Genomic DNA, 22178 nt, shown 5'->3' with positions numbered 1-22178 from the left:
CCCAGAGATATATTCCAGAACCTTCTATGAAGCATAGAAAATAGAATATGTAATGGAGTTTTTAGCTCATTGATTTTTCTACAGCTGATCATGTGACAGCTATGATCCTACTCACTTATTAATCATAATGAGTTTGTAAAAGATCTATAATATAGCCTAATTTTTCCAAGTGGTGAGTAAAATACCCTCAATCACCAAGATACACGGAATGATGCAAGCAGGCTCCAAGGCTGAAGGCAATTTTCTTGCACCAAAGCCTTCAGAGACTGCACTGAAATATTATTTAAATCTCTACCACAATTAAAGAATAGCTCTTACTTGAGATAAAGAGCCTTCTCCTTTGGTGTTTAGACATGGATGTCACTGACTGCCAGAAAGTTCTATTTGTGCAGAGTAGAGAGATAGTATATTTTATTTTATTTATTTTATTTTTGGCCGAGCCGCGCAGCTTTCGGATCTTAGTTCCCCGACCAGGGAGCAAACCTGGACCCACGGCGATGAAAGCACCAAGTCCTAACCACTAGACCACCAGGGAATTCCCTTTTTTTGTTGTTGTTTTTGATATATTTTAATTGTTGACTTGGTATCAGGTAGTGATTTTTTTTTTTTTTTTTTTTTTTTTTTTTTTTTTGCGGTACGCAGGCCTCTCGTTGTTGTGGCCTCTCCTGTTGCGGAGCACAGGCTCCGGACACGTAGGCTCAGCGGCCATGGCTCACGGGCCCAGCCACTCTGCGGCATGTGGGATCCTCCCGGACCAGGGCACAAACCCGTGTCCCCTGCATCGGCAGGCGGACTCCCAACCACTGTGCCACCAGGGAAGCCCCAGAGGACTTTTATGAGAGTTCCAAATCTTTGAGAAAACAGTAAGACAGAATATGCAAATTACTAGCAGATAGTCTACACTTTTTATTATTATTAGCATCTTTCTTTGGTAGTTGTAATAAGAAGATAAATAAAATTTTTAAAAAGACAGTTATCAAACAATCAGTTTTCTAATATTAATAGTTTTTGGAGTGTTGGCAATCCCACATACAAATAAACAGTGATCCACAAGGTATTTTTAATCTGTTGGTTTAACTCAGAATGCATTTCTTATAGAAGCGGTTCTGGTGGTTATACTCCTAGCCAGCTCATTAAAAGGTCATTTAACCCATTTTGCACCCCCCAAATTATACTTACTTATAAAATATTTCTGTGGCAAAAATGTATTCAGAATTCTAATACATGGTGACTATTGAAGTCTTGGCAACAGAATTTAGGGGTTCCCCTTCTTTTATCTCTTTTATCTGTTTTATATGTGCAAAGGGACTCTCCCATTCCAAGTCAAAGTGGGGGTGCTTTGGGAAAAGTAGGGGCAAGGTGTAGAACAGGGTTCTAAGGTAAATCTTATATAAAGAGCATAAGGGTATTTGAGGCCTAGAAAGTGTATCTTTTGATTCTGAACAAGGATCTTGGTTCGGTTGTTTATTCAGTGTGTATTTATTGAGCAACTACTCTGTTTGGTCACTGTCTAGACAATGGACATACAATGTAGGAGCCAAACAATTCAGTACCGGCCTTCCTGGACCTCATAATCTAGCTAGGGATCCAAGTGAACAGTCAATAATTAAACAAGCTCAGTGCTAGTTCTCTCCAAGGAGATTGATATTTAAGCTGAGAATAGAAGGATCAGCACACTTAGTTCTCTACCACCATCACATGTTCCTTCTAGCCCAGAGGTAGGTCTGGAATAAAGAACACATCAGCGCCTGCTGTACTGTGCTTTCTCTGAAAGAACTGTATTACCCTTCTCTGATTAACAGTCTAAGAAAATTAGAGCAAAATGAATACAGCTTTAAGGACCTGTGGCATGATATAAAAATGTCTGATACATATATATATATAATATATATTATATATATATATAATTCACATCTCAGAAGGAAAATAGAGAACCAGGTATAACGCATATAAAAAGGTATTAAAATAGCTAATAACAAATGTTGCACAGTTTCAAGAAATCTCAGAAGTCTCACAAAATTATCTTTGATATTCATAGAAATGTGAATAAAGTTAGCTCCTCCTTATTCTATGTTCATTTATTTGTCAAATAATTATTGAACTTTAGCAAGTCAGCACTGTGCTAATAATTGTAGAAAAGATAATTTAGATGTTTATCCTAATATTTAAAAATAACTGTAATACAAAAAATAAATACCCTAAGAGAAAAGTAGAGTGGTGGAAATTTAGAGCATAGGACTGCCTTTTTATGACCTAGCTTTGAAGTCACACACTGCCATTTCTATTATATCCTATTGATTACACAGGTTAACCCTATTCATTGTGAGAGGAAACTACCAGGAGGGGAGCAGCATGGGAGCCATCCTAGAGGATGGCTATCACAGATTCCTTGCATTCATGCTCTTTGCTAGCCTCTTGGAAAAGTATGATTTTTATTTTGTCTGGATTTTTCTTATTGTTACCACAGAAACAAATGTCTTCCATCCTTCTATATTTTACCTCAAAAGAGAAGTCCCTCCCGTGTTAGAATTTTAAAAAGTGGTAATTGGCACATTTGCTTACTCAGGAGAACTTAATGGTAAAAGTGGCCCTATACCAGAGTTATTTTCTCAGTTGTCTGATTATGAGAAAAAGAAACCAAGCCACTACTTTGCTTTTTCTTACATAAATAAGCAATTATAGCTGGATTTGGGTACAAATTAGATAAATGATTTGGTTAAATGGTTTGTTAATATAACCACTCAAGGTAACAGAGTTGTCTTTATGAGAAATGCACTCAGAGTTCTGAGTTAAATCAACATACTAGTAAATATCCTTTGGATCACAGTCCATTTCTGTGTGGGGGTTGCCTACACACAAAAAACAAGCTATACTAGATACTTGAACCACACCTCCGTGTGGCAGGCACAAAGCAGCCTAGCTACATATTAAAAAAAACTGAGGTATGATTTGAGCTGTCACTCAAGTGACAGTTTGTTGTTTGATTCCAATGTAGTAATTAATTGCTTATTAAAATAAAAATAGTGACACTCCTTTTAAGTTTTAGAGGAATATAACAGAATCCAGAGTATCTGCAATATAACTTTCAAAATGTCCAGGGTACAATCCAAAATTAAATAACATTTGAAGGATAAAGAAAATATGACCTAGTGTCACGGAAAGTAAAAACTTTACTTGATGAGCTTAACACAGAATGGTATAAGTGAGGAAAAGTCAGTGAACTTCGAGGTAGATCAATAGAAATGATTCAGTCTGAAGAACACACACACACACACACACACACACACACTCACACACACACACACACACACACTCACACACACACACACAAAGATTGAAAGCAAGAATGAACATCAGCATCATCAGGGACCTGCCAAACAGTACAAAAAAGCCTGATATTTGTCATCCCAGGAGGAGAATAGAGAGAAAATGGGGCTTTAACAACAAAATTGTTTGAAGAAATATTGTCCAAAAATTTGCCAAATATGATGAAAGACATAAATTTACATTTTCAAGAAACTCAGTGAACTCTTAAGTAATATAGATTACAAAGAAAACCGTACCCAGTCAAAGCTGCTGAAAACCAACGATAAAAAGAAAATCTTGAAAGCAACCAGAGAAAAGTGACAAACTGCATACAAAGAAATAATTCAAAAGACCATTGCCTTCTCATCAGAAATTTTGAAGGCCAGAAAACAGTGGAATGATATTTTTAAAGTGCCAAAGAAAAAAACCAGTCAACCTAGCAACCAGCAAAAATACCTTTCAAGAATGAAAGTAAAATAAATTCATTCTCAGATGGAACAAAACTAAGCCTTTAAAGAGGCTCTGCCAAAAGGACAGACGCTTTATCCAAACCAAGGCTTATTCTATCAGGGTGACATAATTTCTTTCCTTCTCCATATCTACTTTTTCCCTTTACTTTTCCTCTTATTTTAAGCTGAAAAAAAGCTTTTTTGCTAAAAAGGGTTAATCTGGTAGCAGTTCCCCCAATAATGAGCATGTGGATGACAGTATATTTTCTGAAGTATAAAAGACAGTTACTTGGGTTCTTTTGGTAAGGGAATTGAAACGAATTCTTTACTCTTAAAACTTTGGTTGGTGGCATGGTAAGTTTGAAAATGCATATGAATTAATTTGCTAAATCACATACATGTTTTGGAGCATAGTCTCAGTGGCAAAATGATGTTACCATTCATTTAGCTTGTTTAGGTTTAAATGCTGAATGGCAGCTCTGAAAACATAGAGTTGAAAGGGAATTGTGATAATTGTTATAAATTATTTATGTAACTAAGCCAAGGGTCCTGACATTTGTAGCAGACTTCAACTCATTTTAATAACTCACTTAAGGGTTCGAATGTACAATCTTTTTTGTAACCACCTCAGCATTTATTCTAAAGTAATAAAAACTATTGAGTTAGAAATCAAAGATACCAAGGCTTAACAATTGCTAGCTACTAGTTATTTCATTTTATTGTGAACTGAACATATCATGGAGCTTCCATCCCTCTTTGCTGACAGTTCATTTCATGATTACTTCTTATTGAGATGAGCGACACTAGCTTTCAAGACAGGTACCTTTCTGGCCTTCTCTCCCATTTGCTATTCTCTTCCATGGACCTGACAGTCTGGCCACTAGAACTGTTTGTGTAACCCCATCTGCCCTGTGCATTCACAGAGCTGAATCCCTGTTCCCTTTCCCTGGAATATCATCATGTTAATCTTTGTTTTCAACAGTAGATACCTTCACAGCAACATCTAAACTAGTGTTTGACCAAATATCTGGGTGCCGTGGCCTAGCCAAATTAATACAGAATTTTAACCATCACACCATGTATATTATCCCCCAAAATCATTTATTATAATAATAAAGAGAAAGCACAGCCATAAACACTGCTTAACCTTTACTGTGTACCAGGCAGTGTACTCATTGATTTATCTGCATATTGCACACTATCCTCCCAGCAACCCTTGTGATAATCATTCTTATCTTAGAAATGAAGAAACCAGAGCTCAGAAAGATTAAGTAAAGTGTCTCAGGTCACAAAGCTAGATGGCAGTAGAGTTATTATCTGCTTCATTGTCCACACTCTTAACCACTGCACTACATATACTGTCTCCCTCTTCTCCTTGGTCTAGAATCACCTCTATATGTTTGAGCCCCTCTACTAGCTTCTTGAGATCAGGGATGAAAAATACCTTTCTTGTTCCTGCATCATTCCATGTAGTGGGGTGGATATTTGGTATCTGATGAGGTCAAGGGAGGTTGGCTATGGCCAACAGAAAGATTACAAACTCATTGAATTCCTGCCTTGTAGCCTGCATTCTACATAGCTGCAACTCTTCTACAGCGTTAACTAGAGAAGGCATTTAATAGAAGTATCATAAAATGAATTTAATTAGCTGTTTACAGCCAGCGGTGAAGAGTAGGAACTTCTGCTAAAAGAATTGTCAAAGGGAAATTAAACCTTATATAAAATGAGGATCCACATACTTGTTAATGTGAGTCTTTTCAGTAGTTTGTCAGAAACCTAATCTTTCTAATTACTGGAGACAGAGAACGCGTTAGGAAAAGTCTGGCTTTCAGTTTTCTAAACCTTTTTGCAGTACGCGGGCCTCTCACTGCTGCGGGCCTCTCACTGCTGCGGCCTCTCCTGCCGCGGAGCACAGGCTCCGGACGTGCAGGCCCAGCGGCCATGGCCCACGGACCCAGCCACTCCGCGGCATGCGGGATCCTCTCAGACCGGGGCACGAACTCATATGCCCTGCATCTGCAGGCGGACTCTCAACCACTGTGCCACCAGGGAAGCCCTAAACCTTTATTTGTTATTGTTAAGCTCTTTGGGCAGTGTTCCTTGTAGAGTTCATCAACAATTGTAAAGTTAAGAAGCAGCAGCTGTTAAGGCAATACAGTATGAAGTAATTATTCATGAATCGCTTGCTTGCTTTTTACCCTATATTTTTATTGTTCTATGATTTTGTCCAGGATTCTCATAACTAAAGTATGGCTATAAAGTTTGTAAACAAATAATATGCTTTACCATGAGTATTAGGCTTCTCCATAGCAACAGAACCAATAGAGAGAGATAGGGTGTGTGTGTGTGTGTGTGTGTGTGTGTGTGTGTGTGTGTGTGTGTGTGTTGTGTAGGTGGCGGGGGGGGGGGCTTGCACTGAAAGGAAGAGGGAGATTGATTTATTTTAAGGAATTTGCTCATATGATTGTGGGCACTGGCAAGTCTGAAATTCTCAGAGCAGGCTAGAGACCCAAGGAAGAGACGATGTGGTAGCTTGAGTCTAAAGACAGTCTGGAGGCAGAATTTTTCCTTGGGGGACCTCAGTCTTTTCCTCTTAAAGGCCTTCAACTGATTAGACAAGACCCACTCAACATTAGAGGGTAATCAGCTTTATTCAAAGTCTACTGATTTAAATGTTAATCTCATCTTAAAAATACCTTTCCAGAAATATCTGGACTGGTGTTTGACCAAATATCTGGGTGCCCTGGCCTAGCCAAGTTGATACAATAATTTAATCATCATACTATGTATTGCTGTATATTGTCAAAAGAGTCACTTATTATGTGTTTGCCTATGTTTCCAGACTTAGCGGCCATACTGCATAACAGCATTTTGGATATGATCCTCTCATCTTCATTTTCTCCATATTAAGAAACAAATAGTAATTATAAAGTAAAATTTAAATTTATTTCCTCATCTTCACAAAATGCTTCATAAGGGTAATACCTTTCTAACCCACAGAAATACTCATGCAAAGTCACAATTGTGCTGCTACAGACTCTTCATGTTTATGTGATCACATAGGGTCAACTGAGGTTTCAAAAGTTAAGAGGGATAAAGGCAAAGTAGCAAATCAAAGAAAAATATCATAGAGATTTTGACACCAGTTGGCAGGCCACTGTGCAGCTGGTTTGCACTAGTGTACCCATTCTAGCTGTTAAATTATTGACAGTATTGAAGTATTTCTACACAAGTTAATGAATAGCTATTGAACTAAAAGCCCCTGAGGTCCCCCACTGCTGTGTCTGCCTTTCCCCTAAGATCTCCCCATAATCCAGCAACTAAAAGGCTAATGACCAGCAGAACAGAGGGCTCTAGGACTGTGCTTTAACACAATGGTACTGTTTGTTTGTTTTTTGCTTGTTTTATTAAACTAATTTACATACAGAAAAGTTCACCCTTTTTAGTGTATAGTACTATGAATTTTGACAAATGCATACAGTTGTATAGCCACCACTATGATCAAGGTTTAGAACAGTTCATTCACCCCCAAAATGTCCCCCATGTCCCTTTAAAATGAACCTCTTTTCTTCGGGAGACACCTCAGTCCCTGGAAACGGGTATGTTTTGTGTCCCTATGTTTTACCTTTTCCAGAATGTCATATAAATGAAATGACACAGGCTACTGCAGACATTCATGTCTGGGGCTTTGTGTGAACATAATTTCATTCCACTTGGGTAATATCTAAGAATACATTTGCTGGGCTATGTGGTAAGCATATGTTTAACTTTATTAAAAACTTCCAAGGGCTTCCCTGGTGGCGCAGTGGTTGAGAGTCTGCCTGCCGATGCAGGGGACGTGGGTTTGTGCCCTGGTCCGGGAAGATCCCACATGCCGCGGAGTGGATGGGCCCGTGAGCCATGGCCGCTGAGCCTGCATGTCCGGAGCTTGTGCTCCGCAACGGGAGAGGCCACAGCCGTGAGAGGCCCGCGTACCATAAAAAAAAAAAAAAAAAAAAAAAAAACTGCCAAAATGTTTTCCAACATGGCTGTGCTGTTATGGCTGTGCTGTTTTGTATTTCGTGAGAGTTCTTGTCAGTATTTTCTTCTTACAAACATTCTAGTAAGTGGGAACTATCTCATGGTTTTAATTTGCATTTCTCTAATGACTGTTGATGTTGAACACCTTTTCATATGCTTATTTGCCCTCCATGTACAGTTGACCCTTGAACAATGCGAGGGTTGGGGCGGACTCACGGCACAGTCCAAAAACCGCGTATAGCTTTTAGTGAGTCCTCTATATCCGGGGTTCCTACGCATCTGCGATTCCACATTTGTGGATTCAACCAACCCTGGATCGTGTAGTATTGTAGTACTTATGATTGAAAAAAATCCATGTTTAACTGGAACCACGCAGTTCAAACCCATGTTGTTTAAGGGGTCAGCTATGTCTTGGGTGAAGCATATTCCAATCTTTTGCCCTTTTTTAAAAAACTGGATTATTTGGGCTTTTTCTTATTGAGTTTTGAGAGTTCTTTATATATTCTGAATACATGTTTCTCATCAAATATGTGATTTGCAAATATTTTCTCCCAGTCTGTGGCTTGTCTGTCATTCTCTTAACAAATTTAACTAGCCTATATTGTGGTTCTTCATAGTTCACCACTGATAAACACACAACTTAAGATATATTTAATTTAATCCATAAATGAGACATTTTCCATTTGACAGATTACTATATTTTCCTAAATAACCATTTCCTTAAATGTTGCCATCCTGCTGGGCAACCAAATACAGATAATGTGATGCTCATATCTTTGGCACATCTGCTCCTGAGACAGACTGGACCCCCACGAACTACCGCAAAATTATTTCATTTTGGGCACCACATGGATGACTCAGTATTCTTTTCACCATTTCCATTTTATCTTTTCTCCTTCAAATTTCTTTCCCTGTGTGTGAAGACTCGAAACAACCAATCTGTATTTGGAACTGCTTAGGCACCAATATAGAACTGCTAGATAGAAGAGAAGACTAATCACATTCGATGAGTTAACAACAGAACTCCCATAATACAGTTAGATAATGTGTGATTTAAAAACATCAAACGTTGTGATATATCATTGGTAAAAATGATGTCAGGAAAGACTTTATAAAGGAATTAGATTTGGGGAAGAGTAAAATTTGTATCTGGAATGACAGGATATAGAAAATTCCAGGCCCAATTTGGCCTGTAGGCAAGAGTAGCCATGGCTCATTGAATACAGTGTTGCTTGTGTTAAGGGATATGATTCAGAATCCACAAAGAAATGGTAAGGCCACCAGCATCCATGGGATACCTTTCTGCTTAAGTTCTCTCCCTTTTGCATCAACTAAGGTAAGAGGGTCATTTCTTAAAATTTGACTAGAAAGCTTCCATATTTTGACCCTGCACATCAGTGTAAATATCATTAGCTTACAAAAATAACATCACTAACAATTTTGAAACCCCTGTATGGTTCTCTTCCATGTATGCTCATCCTTTTTCTTCAAGGTTAGCCACTACTCTGAATTTTGTATTTATCATTCATTTTCACTGAGTTATGATTTTAATATATGTAAATACATCCCCATATAGTGTATTGTCAAGTTTTATATTTTTATTTAACTCTGTGTAAATTGAATGATACTGTATGTATTCCTCTATGGTGTACTTATTTCACATAACCTTTTGTTTTTATTCTCCAACTTCTCCACTATTTTTCTGCTTCCCTTTAGGGAAAAACTCTTTGAAAGAGTTGTCTATACTCACTTTCTCCACTTCTTTCTATTCTCCCACACCAGTTAGGCTTTCATCCCCACTGCACCTATATAAAGTATATATATAATTTGAAAAGTTTTGATGTATATATGTATACACACACATACATATGTACCTCTGAAACCATCACTGCAATTAAGATAATAAACATATCCACCACCACCCAAAGTTTCCTCGTGCCCCTTGGTAATCCTTCCTTCCTTGTCTTCATCCTATCTCCAGGCAACCCCTGATCTGTGTTCTGTTACTGTCGATAAACTTGTATGTTCTTGAGTTTTATATGAATAGAATCAAACAGTATATACTCTCTTTTTGTCTGTCTTCTTTCACTCAGCATAGGGATTTGGAGATTTATACATGATGTAGTGTGGATCAACAGTTCGTGTTTTTATTTCTATGTAGAGTTCCATTGTATGGATATACTGCAGGTTGTTTCCATTCACTTGTTCATGGACATTTGTGTTGGTTCTAGTTTTTGGCTTTATTACAGATAAAGCTGATGTGAACAAATGTAGACTGTCTTTTAAAGGTCCTAGACTTAAATTTCCTTGGATAAACACCTAGGAGTGGAGTGTCTGAATCATACAGTACATGTATATTTAATTTTTGGAAAAACTGCCAGACTTTAAAAAAATAACTGTAGGGCTTCCCCGGTGGCACAGTGGTTGAGAATCTGTCTGCCGATGCAGGGGACATGGGTCCATGCCCTGGTCTGGGAAGATCCCACATGCCGTGGAGCAGCTGGGCCCATGAGCCGTGGCCGCTGAGCCTGCACATCTGGAGCCTGTGCTCTGCAACGGGAGAGGCCACAGCAGTGAGAGGCACGCGTACCAAAAATAAAAAAACTGTAACATTCTACATTCCCACCTGTAATATAAGAGATTATCAGTTCTTACATATTTTAAATTTTATCCTAGGTGTGTAGTGATTTTTCCATTATGTTTTTAAATTTCATTTCCCTAGTAAATAAGGGTATGCATCTTTTTATCTTTTATTTGCCATCCATATATCTGTATAGTGTCTAAGTCTTTCTCCCATTTTTTCCTTGGGTATTTCTTATTATTGAGTTTTGTAAATTCTCTGTAGATTCTGGATAAAAATATTTTATCATATATATGCTTTGGAAGTATCTCCTCCCAGTCCATGGCTTACCTTTTCATTTTTTCACAGGGCCTTTTGGAGAGCAGACATTTTTATTTTGATAAAGTCCAATTTATCAATTTGTTCCTTTCTTTATCAGTCTTGCTTTTAGTGTAACCCAAATCACAAAGGTTTTCTCCTATGCTGTCTTCTAGAATTTTTAAGGAATTAGGTTTACATTTAGGTCTGTGATTCATTTTGAGTTAATTTTTGTGTATGGTACAAGGTATGGTTGAAGTTCCTTTTTTTGCATATGGATATACCAGTTGTTCAAGCACCATTTGTTTAAAATACTATCCTTTCTCTACTGTATTTCCTTTGTATGTTAGTTGAAAATTAGTTGTCCATATATTTGTGGGTCTATTTCTAGATACTCTGTCTGCTCCATTTATCTGTTTGTCTGTTTTGACACAAATACCACACTGTCTTGATTACCATAGTTTTACAATAAGTCTTAAAATTAAAAAAAAAAATTTATTATTCTAGCTGCTTTGCATTTCTATATAAATTTTAGAATCAAAATTTCAATTAATATATATTTTTAAAAGCCTGTGATTTTAATTGCATTGAGTCTTTAGATCAATTGGAGGAGAATTAACATCTTAACAATATTAAGTCTCCCAGCCCATGATCACAATAAATGTCTAATTCCTTGTCTTGGACATCTTTTGTCTGATTTATCTCTAAGTATTTCATATTTTTCATAGTATCATATATGGTATTTAAAGGTTTTTAAATTTCCAATTGACTGTTGCAACCATATAGAAATACAAATGATTTTGTATAACTGATCCTGTATCCTCCAAACTTGCCAAGCTCACTTACTAGTTCCAGTAGGGTTTTTTTTAGATTATCATGGACTTTCTACATACACTCATGTCTTCTGAGAAGAAAGACAGTTTTACTTCTTCCTTTCAAATATGGTCACGTTTTATTTCTTTTTCTTTTGTGACTGTACTGGTTAGAAGCTCTCCAGTACAAGGTTAAATAGAAGCAGTGAGAGCAGACATGTTTGTCTTGCTGAACTTATGGGGAAAACAATCTTTCAACATTAAGTATAATATTGACTGTTGTTTTTTCATTCATATCCTTTGTCAGATTAGTAAATTCCCTTCTATTCCTAGTTCACTGAGAGTTTTTTAAATTACGGACAGATGTCGAATTTTGTTAGACCCTTTTTCCACATCTATTGAAATGATTATATGGTTTTTCTTTTTTAGGTTTTAAAATAGTGAATTACATTGATTTTTTAAGGTTAATACAATCTTGATTAATAAGATAAACATTTGGTCATATGACTTTATACATTGTTCAGTTTGCTAAAATTTTGTTTAGACTTTTTCCACCTATGTTTATGAATGATACTGGTTGTTTCTCTTTTCTTGTTGTGTGTTCATCTGGTTTTGGTATCAGGATAATGCTGACTTCATAGAATGAGTTGGGAAGTATTCCAACCTTTTAACTACAAATTCAACTTCATTAATAAATGTTGGGCTGTTCAACTTCTCTGTATCTTGAGTGAGCTTTGCTAATTTTTGTCCTTCAAGGACTTTGTATTAGCATAAATTTGCTTCTTATATTTTTATTATCTGTAGAAATTGGGCAATACCTCCTTTCTCATTTCTGATATTGGTAATTTTTGTCTTCTCTCTGATTAGACTAGTTAGAGATTTATAGTTTTTATTGATCTTCTCAAAGTTCCAGCTTTTGTTTTCACTGATTTCTCTCTATTCCTTTCTTCTATGTCACTGATTTTCTTTATGCTCTTTATTATTTCTTTTATTTACTTAGGGCTTAATTTTCTCTCTTATTTCTGGTTTCTTTAGGTGAGAGCTATGTATGCAACTTGTCCTTCTATGCAGTAATTATAATTATTGTTATAATGACCTGCCAGTTTTAACATCTGTCTTGGTTGTTTTCAGTTGCATTTTTTTTTTCCTCATCATAGGTCATATATTGAAAAGCCTGGTAATTTTTGGTTGGATGCCAGACAGTGTGAATTTTATGATGCTGAGTGCTGGATATTTTTGTATTCATGTAACTATTCTTGATATATGTTCTGGGATACATTTAACTGGAAACAGTTTAATCTTTTCAGATATGGCTCTTAAGGATTTGTTAGGTGGGAATGGAATGGTGTTCAGTCTAGCACTAACTATTCACCACTACTGAGATAAGACCTTTTTGTGTACTCTACACAATGCCCCTTGAATTACGAGGTTCAAGTCTGACTGATAAGAGCAGGCACTATTTCCAACCCTCTGTGACTGCTGGGCACTGTTACCTTTAATCTTTTCAGCTCGTCCTTTTTCCAGCCTCAGGTAGTTTCCTCATATGTGCTGATCAGTACTCATCTGAATACTCAAGCAGAACCTTCTGCAAATCTCCAGAGTTCTCTCTCTGTACATCTCTCTCCCCTAAGGTTCTCTGTCCTGTGAACTCTTGCTGCTTTGGACCCCTGAACTCTTAGTTCCTTGTCCTCAGTTTAAGGTACCTACCAGGCTGTTAACTCTTCTCTTCAATCAAGTCTCTGCTGAAATGTCATTTCCTCAGAAAGACTTTCTTTGATTATATTATCTAAAGTAGTACAGCTCTCACTCCCCTCTTCACTCTATTTTAGCATGTGTTTATCTTTTAATTGTCCATCTCTCCTCACTATAGTAAGCTTCATTCTGATCTTAAGTATATCCCTAACAGAATTTTATGCTCATATATATTAAATAATATATACAACAAAGTTCATAATAGCCCCACACTGGAAACAGCCCATATGTTTACCAGTACTACACAGCAATGAAAATGAATAAGCTATAGTACATGCAGTAGCATGGATGCATCCCAGAAAGATAATGTTGACAAAAGGAGCCAGACAGGATTCTTCATGCTATTGAAGAAGGCAAAACCAAACTATAATGTTAGAATTTGGAAAAATGGTTCCTTTTGGGATAGAGGTTTTGCTTAGTAGGAGGGCCAGCTTGACCTTCTGAGGTTCTTTTTTCTTAAGCTGAGTGGAGAAATTGAGTAAAATTAATTGAGTTCTAGGTCAGATACTGTCTTTTCTGTAGAACCTTCCCTAATTCCTTAGAAAAAGTCAGTTCCTCCACCTTCTCTGACCTAATATTAGAATAATTATATTGTAATTATTACATTTTTCAAGGGAAGGGGATCATCTTTTTTTTTTTTAATTTAAGTATTTTGACTGGTATATAGTAGGTGCTCTGGAAGCGCTTTCTGATGAAAGGAATGAGCAAATGCAGGAACTTGTAATGAACAAATAAGCTGAGGGCTTCTGCCTTCCAGTCCTGTGCCTTCTTCGTTGCCTGTTTCTAGTTGAGGGTAGGGAGATTATCTCACATTGTATCTGGAGAGCCAAGGTTTGTTGGCACCTATTTGTTGTTAGAGAAGAAAAGTGTTGAGACTTTTAGGTAAGCTGGTGGTCTCAGACAGGAGGTAGAATGAGATTGGACTCCTGAGTTTTGGTAACCCTGTAGTTAAAGGAACAAGGATGTCTCTGCCTTCTGGTTATGAGTGGCTGAAGGGAATAGGATGTGACTTGGCTTATTCAATAGGCTTTGCCAAGAATATTTTCTTCACAGGTTTATGGAAGGACCCAATAAAGTTATCTGCTATCATTACAAATTTGTTTGCTTTGTAGGGTTTTTTCCCCCCAACACAAAAAATTGGTTAAACCATGGTGCTATACCTAAACAGAATACTCTTTGTTCCTTTTAATTTTGAAAATTTCAATAAACATAAACTTGGAAAGGGTAAGAAAATGAGGATGAATAGAGCTTACAAAGCAAATTGTATAGACCCTATGAAGGAAATTTCTTCTAAGTTTGTTCTTACTGGAAGTGCCTGGACCTCAGTGAAGATTTAGCTGAGTTCCAAATGATGCATCTAAATTCTATGCCAGGTTTTATTAAGGAGCTCAGAATAGCATCTGTTCACTTTGAAGAGAATTCTGCTAATTCATCAGTGTCTTAAAATTTTACATGTATATTTTGATTAACATTTTTATTGGCACATATAGTCATTTCCTTTTGGCTAATACTACTGTGAATGTGTGTCTTTCTGTAGCTGTGGTGCTCCCATTCAGGTTTCCGAGGTGAAGCTGCTTTCCTTTTCATCAGGGCAACTAACAGTTTTCCTCCCTGCTGAGGTGAAGGCCATAGGGACAGAGAAGGATCACGTCCTGCCTCTGCAAGAGCTGGCCATGAGGAGTCTGCATCACACCTACCACAGTTTTCTAAAAGGTACCTGGGACTTTTTTCTTTTCTTTCCTTTTTCTTTCCTTTCCTTTTTTCTTTTCTTTTCTTTTCTTTTCTTTTTTCTTTTCTTTTCCTGCCTCTTATTCAGTGAGCTTAGGAATTGTGTTTTATGCTATTTTGGTATTCATTTTTCAAAATTGTGGTAAAATGTACATAACATAAAATTTACCATTTTAACCATCTTTAAGTGTTCAGTTCAGTGGCATTAAGTACATTTGCATAGTTGTATAATGGAACATTTTTTATAAGAGAAAAGTTTTAATATTTTAATATTAATATTTTATATTTTAATATTAAAATATTTTATCAACACTGAGCCCTTCAGCACCCCCTACAGACACAGAGAAGCATTCACTAAATATGGTCTTCAGTCACAAAGAACAGAGGTTAAAAGTTAAACTATGCAGTTTAAATGAGAGAAATTGGTATTTGGGAGCACATATTTGGTGGAAGTGAGAAGGCTGGCAGAGGTACTTTCTTCTGTATCAAAAAATGTGCAAAGATCTTATCCTTAATGCAAAGTTGGGTACTTCTTCCAACAGAGCAAGTTTTTGCCTTGTAACCTCCTTACACCTGAGAAATATATATACCTAAAGGGAAATTAATTTCAGGAGCCTTTGGCAGTATTACCACAGGATTTGGTGGTGTGTAGATGTCATAGGTGACATGGAGTGGACCTGTGATGCTTTAAGAAAGCACTAGGCAACATTAATAAGAAAATACATTTCAAGTGCTTTTAAAACTACTAAATGTTTTGTCTTTGCTTTAAAAAAAAAAGGTGCATAAAAAACATCTAACATTAACCTTCCAGGAATGTCTAATACAAATTAAGTCGTTTTTAAAAACTAAACAGAAAACTGAAATTATTCACCTATGAGCAAATTACAATTTTCAAAATGGTTATTGATAAGTCTGGACAGATATAAAAGATGATAAGATAATTTGTATTTCCTTCCTCAAGATGATTCAGTGATTTTTAGGTGTCACCTCATCATGACCGTTTCTCTCTCTACTAGATGTTTTACTCTCAGTAGTAACCCAGTGTACATTTGTGCTCAGGATTGCCTGGGCCACTGGGATGTTTTGCTTTAAACGTTTCTTTTGTGTAGCTCAGACTAAACTGAGGAGGAAACACCCTATTTTTATTAGTGACAGCTCATGGGAGTGAGACAAGGAAAAGCTTGGTTTCATTATTTTTCATTTTCTTTGATTTCTTTGTTTCCCCTTTTCATTCTTTTCAGTAAATATAATTTAGCTTGAAAGATTCTAAATGCCCAATAGATTTAGGAAGAATTTAATGAAAGTCTGTTTTAGTCTTTAGTCCCAGTCTTTTTTTTATTCACTGTCTCTTATAGAAGTTTACAGACCCTCCCTGGGTAAACTTAATGCCTTTTCAGTCTTTGTTCTTAAAGAATATTTGGTCTTATTCTTTCCTGGCCTCTACCTCAGGACAGCTCAGGTTTCTCTTAAAAGAGAAGATTTAGGTTTTCTTTTAGTATCAAAAATGTTAAAAGCATCTTTCATTTCCAAATAATGTTACATTTTTATTCAATGCCTATCGGATAACAGAATTTTCAACATGCAGTACTTTTCACTAACTGAACTTATTTGCTAACAGTAAGAAATATTTTAAGAAGCCAAGTTTAAGGAAATCTCATTTTTTATTTGTGCATGATTTTCTCTTGTGTTCCAGATCTGGACTTTCTGTCTCCAATCTCGTTACCCAGAAGTCTCCTGGAGCTGCTTCACTGCCCCTTGGGGCACTGTCACCGGTGTAGTGAGCCCATGTTTACGATTGTCTACCCCAAGCTATTTCCCTTGAGAGAGACGCCAATGGCAGGGCTGCACCAGGGGTAATCATTCCTAAGTGGACAGGGCTTACACCTGGGTGAGGGGTGAGAACGTGGGGAAGGGTGGAGGACACACATAAAAGTGTTGGTAAGGGCTTCCCTGGTGGTGCAGTGGTTGAGAGTCCGCCTGCCGATGCAGGGGACACGGGTTCGTGCCCCGGTCTGGGAAGATCCCACATGCCGTGGAGCGGCTGGGCCCGTGAGCCATGGCCGCTGAGCCTGCTCGTCCGGAGCCTGTGCTCCGCAATGGGAGAGGCCACAACAGTGAGAGGCCCGCCTAGCACCAAAAAAAAAAAAGTGTTGGTAAGTCAGCAGCTTTAAAGGGGCATAGAATGCTTCCTGCCATACAGCTAAATGAAACAAATGCACATTTTCAGTATCACAAGAAAACTGGATTTCTCTTTATTACATTTTTGGTCTTATACAGAACAGTTTTATTGTATATGTTATTTAGAGTAGCTCATTCTTTGTAGGAGTGTTTTCCTGCTATTTCCCTATTCACAATAGTCTTTAGGCAATAAGGAATGTAAGAACAAAATATTTGTTATATAATGGGTCCAGCCCAACTCTTCTATTTAATTCGCATTGCTAACTGAAAGTGTGTGGCTGAGCATTGTGTGTGTGTGTTTCTGTTTTGAATTTCTAACCCTTCCAAATAGCATTCTCTTGCCACTGTCTATTTCTTGGCACAGTGCCTTGAATTTGCTAAGAATGTTAACTAAGTAAAAAACCCCCATTCTGGTAGTTTATAAAAAGAATATCAGACAATTAAAAATAGGACATGAAATGAAAAATCCCCCATTAGCACAGTCTCAGCTTATAGATTTTCTAAATTTAGGATCTTCTAAGTTCACATCTTTCAAAGATGAAAAAAAAATACTATAATACCTCACTTATCCATCAAATGTGGTATTTTGGGTTAGTACATTTTTCAGGATAACTTGTTACCCCTATTCAGTCCTAGAAACGTTTCCTTTATAATCATTTTTGTAGAATGAGAGCAAGCGTGGGCAGGGTGCTGAACCTCTCAGAGCCTCAAAATGGGGAAAGAACAGCCTGCTGGGCAGGGCCATCTAAGGATTAGCAGATGATGAAGGCAAACACTTGGCACATAATGGGTGCTCGGCAAATGGTAGTTACCTTTTCCATCTCTCTACCCACTCCTTCCCAAAACTGCATTTGTCTTTTTCTTACCCTGAATAATCCTATTTTGCTATACTTTCAGTTCCTGTTTCAACTTTCTGTATTTTTAATTTTAATGTTTCCTGCTTTACTGTGCCTGCCTACAGAAGCCCTCCTCCAAACCTTGCTAATCTGCTACTTCTGATCAGAGGTGATCGGATCACCAAATTTAGTAAAATTCCATTTTAAATTAGAGTTGAAAGGACTGAGTCAGGATTTCAGTATGTTACTACATGAATAAAATTAACTAATGAAATAGGCACATCCATGAGGAGCAGTAGGGAATATCGGTCAAGTGCACAGGCCCTGATTCTGACTTCTCCCCTGGGAGACCTTGGGCAAATTACTTAACATCTCTGAGCTTCATCTTTTCATCAATAAAATGAGCATAGTAATAATATCTATTTAATAAGGTCATTGTGAGGATTAAATGAGATCATTTATGTAAAGAGCCCAGGATGGTGCCTGGTATGTAATAAATATTAAGTGACTTAACTATGATCTCTTTTTGTAGCTCAAAGACTTTTAAAAATTTATTTTATGTATGTGTCTTTAGCAAATGATCTTCATATTAATAAGATATCATCATAGGAAAATCTTCCATTAAACTATAGTAAAAATCCTTCTGCATTGTTATTGCACAATTTCCTATAGAAGACATTTTCTTACTAAATATATGAAAATGAAAACAATTCAGTATGGTAAGGATGCTCTGTTAGTAGCTGATAAAATTCTAAATACCTGTTTGAAAACATAAACTTTCTATCATGGTAATTAATTTGTGCAAATAAAGTAGATCCCTTAAATGAAGTCATTTTTGTGTTATCTTTATATGAAATTTGGGAAACTTGTTCAATAAGTATTTCCATATTTACTGCTACTTATTTCTCTGCTTAAATCTGGAAATTCAGTGTGAATATCTTATATTGCTTTAGAACATAAAATATATTAGTGTTAGTTTAATAAAATGAGTATATCAAATACATAGGACTTAGGCAATGCCCTTTTGTTAAGAAAAGCCAGAAGTGCCCATGTTAATAGCAAAAAATGAAATACCAAGATACAAACATGGCTTTCTGTGGTGAGTTAATGTTAAGATCTGAAACTGAGAATTTGTGTCTTTCATTTGGTCTACCGGACTTTGCTTCTTCCCACGTTGCTATGGAGATTGTGTTAAAAGCTTTGACTTTAGTTTCTACCTTAGTTTTTAAAGTACTTTCTTTTGTAATTGAAAACCAAATACATGAATCTCAATAGCTTATTGCTAAAAATAAAATCAATATTTTTAATATCATAAACTCTAAAAGGTCTTGATAATATTATTTTTAAGTTTTCTAATATATTCTGTTCAGTGTTCATTGCTTCTTATAAAATAATACATTGTATCAGCCAATATCTAAATTAATGTGGACATCTGGCATTATTTTAAAAGAACATATTGAATATTCTTCTAAAATACCAAGTCCCATACGAGTGTTAGTTCCAACTTAAATTTAATAGAGTCAATTAAGAAGAAATTACAGTATTTTGCATAAATAGTAAATACCCAAATCTTCAAATATTTATAGAAGAGAATAACGGCTAGTATGTTCATAACTTTTGATCGTGATGGGCATAGCAAATTTTCATTCCCCCAAATTACTTTTCATTTATTAAAATTGAGAATGTCAACTCATAGGATTATTTACTAGTATAACAACGTGTCTGGCTTTTCCCATACATGTATGTGTCTTATAAGTTTTGTATTTCCCAAGGATTTTCAAGGGTATTTTATGAGTTTCCTAGGGATACCTCAACAAAATACCACAAAACTGGGTGACTTACAGAGCTTCTACAGATATTGTCTCAGAGCTCTGAAGGCTAGAAGTCTGAAATCAAGATGTGTCAGGATTGGTTCCTTCTGAGGGCTGTGATGGAAGGATCTAATCCTTGCAGATGGCCATCGTCTCCCTTCTTCTCTTCACATCATCTTACCTCTATGTGTGTCTATCTCAGTGTCCAAATTTCCCTTGTTTATAAGAACACCAGTGACATTTCGTTAGGGCTCTCCCTAATGACCTCATCCTAACTAATTACACTGGCAATGACCCTTTTTCCAAATAAGGTTACTGTATTACTCTGCTAGGGCCACCATAACAAAATACCATAGGCTGGGTGACTTAAACAACAGAAATTTAATTTCTCACAGTTCTGGAAGCTGGAAATCTGAAATCAGTGTGCATGTGTTTGGGTTGTGTTGAGGGCTGTCTTCCTGATTTGAAGATAGCTGCTTTCTTACTGCCTCATGTGGCAGAGAACACGAGCACACATGTGCACAAGCTCTCCAGTGTCTCTTCTTATAAGGGCACTAATCCTATAATGAGGGTGGAACCCTCATGAGCTCATCTAAACCTAATATCTCAAAAAGGCCCCATCTCCAAATACCATCACATTGGAGATTAGGGCTTAAAATATGAATTGGTGGCAGGATGGGGGGACACAATTCAGTCCATAGCAGTCACATTCTGGGGTTCTGGGGATTAGGATTATAACATGAATTTGGGGGGGATACAGTTCAACCCATAACAGTCTGTCTTCCAAAAATCCATGTCCTTCTCGATACAAAATAAATTCACTCCATCCCAACACCCCCCAAATCCTAACCCATTCCAGCATCAACTCAAGTTCAAAATCTCATCTTAACTATCTAAATCAGGTATGGATAAAACTCAGGTATAACTTGCCTTGGGACAAAACTCCTCTCCGAACCTGTAAAACCAGACTGGTTATCTGCTTTCAATATATAATGGTGGGACAGGCATAAGATAGACATTCCCTTTACAAAAGGCGAACAAGAGGTCATGAGTTTCAAACAAGTCCAAAACTTAAAAGGGCAAATTCCATTAGATTTTAATGCTTGAGAATAATCCTCTGGCTAGATGCTCTGTCCTTTAGACCCACTGGGGTGGTGGCCCCACCTCCTCAGCCCTGAGTGGGGCCCTGCTGTCTAAAACCAAGAAAGTTGCCCCATCCTCTGGAACTGAGGAGGTGGCCCCATCCCCAGGGTTATTCTTCCTCCCTTTACTTGATAGCTTGTTTCCTGCCTGTAGAATCCCAGAAGACTAACAGAATGTCTTCACCCTGTCCCATCTCTGTCCTCTTTAGTCCAAGCTGTCAGCCTTTCTGCTGAAATGGGTGACTGGATCCACAAGTCACATGTCTAATCTCTTTAGAAAAGGTGGTCCAGCCACACCCTTGGTGTTCTCTCCAGAACGTGCTTTCTCATTTTTTACAATGTAGATAGCCTGAGAATTTTCCATATCTTCAAGTTCTGGTTCCTTTTTGCTGAACAATTCCCTCAATTTATCTCCCTCCTCTCACATTTTACTGTAAGCAGCAAAGAGAAACCAGGCCATGCCTTCAATGCTTTGCTTAGAAACCTCCTCAGCTAAATATAGGCATACCCATCTTTTTGTGCTTCATTTTATTTCACTTCACAGATATTGCACTTTTTACAAATGAAGGTTTGTGGTAACCCTGTGTCAAGAAAATCTATTGGTACCATTTCTCCAACAGCATTTGCTCACTTCCTGTCTCTGTGTCACCTTTTGGTAATTCTCACAATACTTCAAACTTTTTCATTATTATTATACTTGTTATGGGGATCTGTGATTTTTTGCGGTACGCAGGCCTCTCACTGTTGTGGCCTCTCCCGTTGCGGAGCAGAGGCTCCAGACGCGCAGGCTCTACGGCCACGTCTCACGGGCCTAGCTGCTCCGCGGCGTGTGGGATCTTCTCAGACTGGGGCACGAACCTGTGTCCCCTGCATCAGCAGGCAGACTCTCAACCACTGCGCCACCAGGGAAGCCCGATCAGTAATCTTTGATGTTACTACTACAGTTCACTGAAGGCTCAGATGATGGTTAGCATGTTTAGCAATGTTATTTTTAAATTAAGGTATATACATTTTTTAGCCATAATGCTATTGCATACTTAATAGACTACAATATAGTGTAAGTATAACTTTTATATGTACTGGGAAACCAAAAAATTTGTGTGACTTGCTTTATTGCTGTATTTGCTTTATTGCGGCAGTTTGGAATTGAGCCTGCAATATCTCTGAGGTCTGCCTGTATCCAAGTTCATCACTTACAAGTTCTATTTTCCATCCAACAGAATACAGTTCAGTCAGGTCCTCTGTGCTTTATAACAAAGGTCATCT

General features: G+C 37.2%; 1 protein-coding gene across 4 annotated transcripts in view; it reads left to right on the top strand.

Moving 5' to 3' along the window:
- The window catches only part of LRRC28 (leucine rich repeat containing 28), a 199445-nt gene that overhangs the window by 141684 nt on the left and 35583 nt on the right, over nucleotides 1-22178 (top strand). For all 4 annotated transcript variants that reach the window (XM_067029530.1, XM_059058537.2, XM_067029528.1 and 1 more), the window contains exons 8-9: nucleotides 14755-14930; nucleotides 16639-16798. In XM_067029530.1, coding sequence (XP_066885631.1) covers nucleotides 14755-14930; nucleotides 16639-16798 — 336 coding nt within the window. The remainder of the gene's footprint in view (nucleotides 1-14754; nucleotides 14931-16638; nucleotides 16799-22178) is intronic.

The sequence above is a fragment of the Kogia breviceps genome, chromosome 3, assembly GCF_026419965.1.
Source record: "Kogia breviceps isolate mKogBre1 chromosome 3, mKogBre1 haplotype 1, whole genome shotgun sequence".
Classification (NCBI taxonomy): domain Eukaryota; kingdom Metazoa; phylum Chordata; class Mammalia; order Artiodactyla; family Physeteridae; genus Kogia; species Kogia breviceps.
This window is presented reverse-complemented; position numbering and strand designations above follow the sequence as displayed.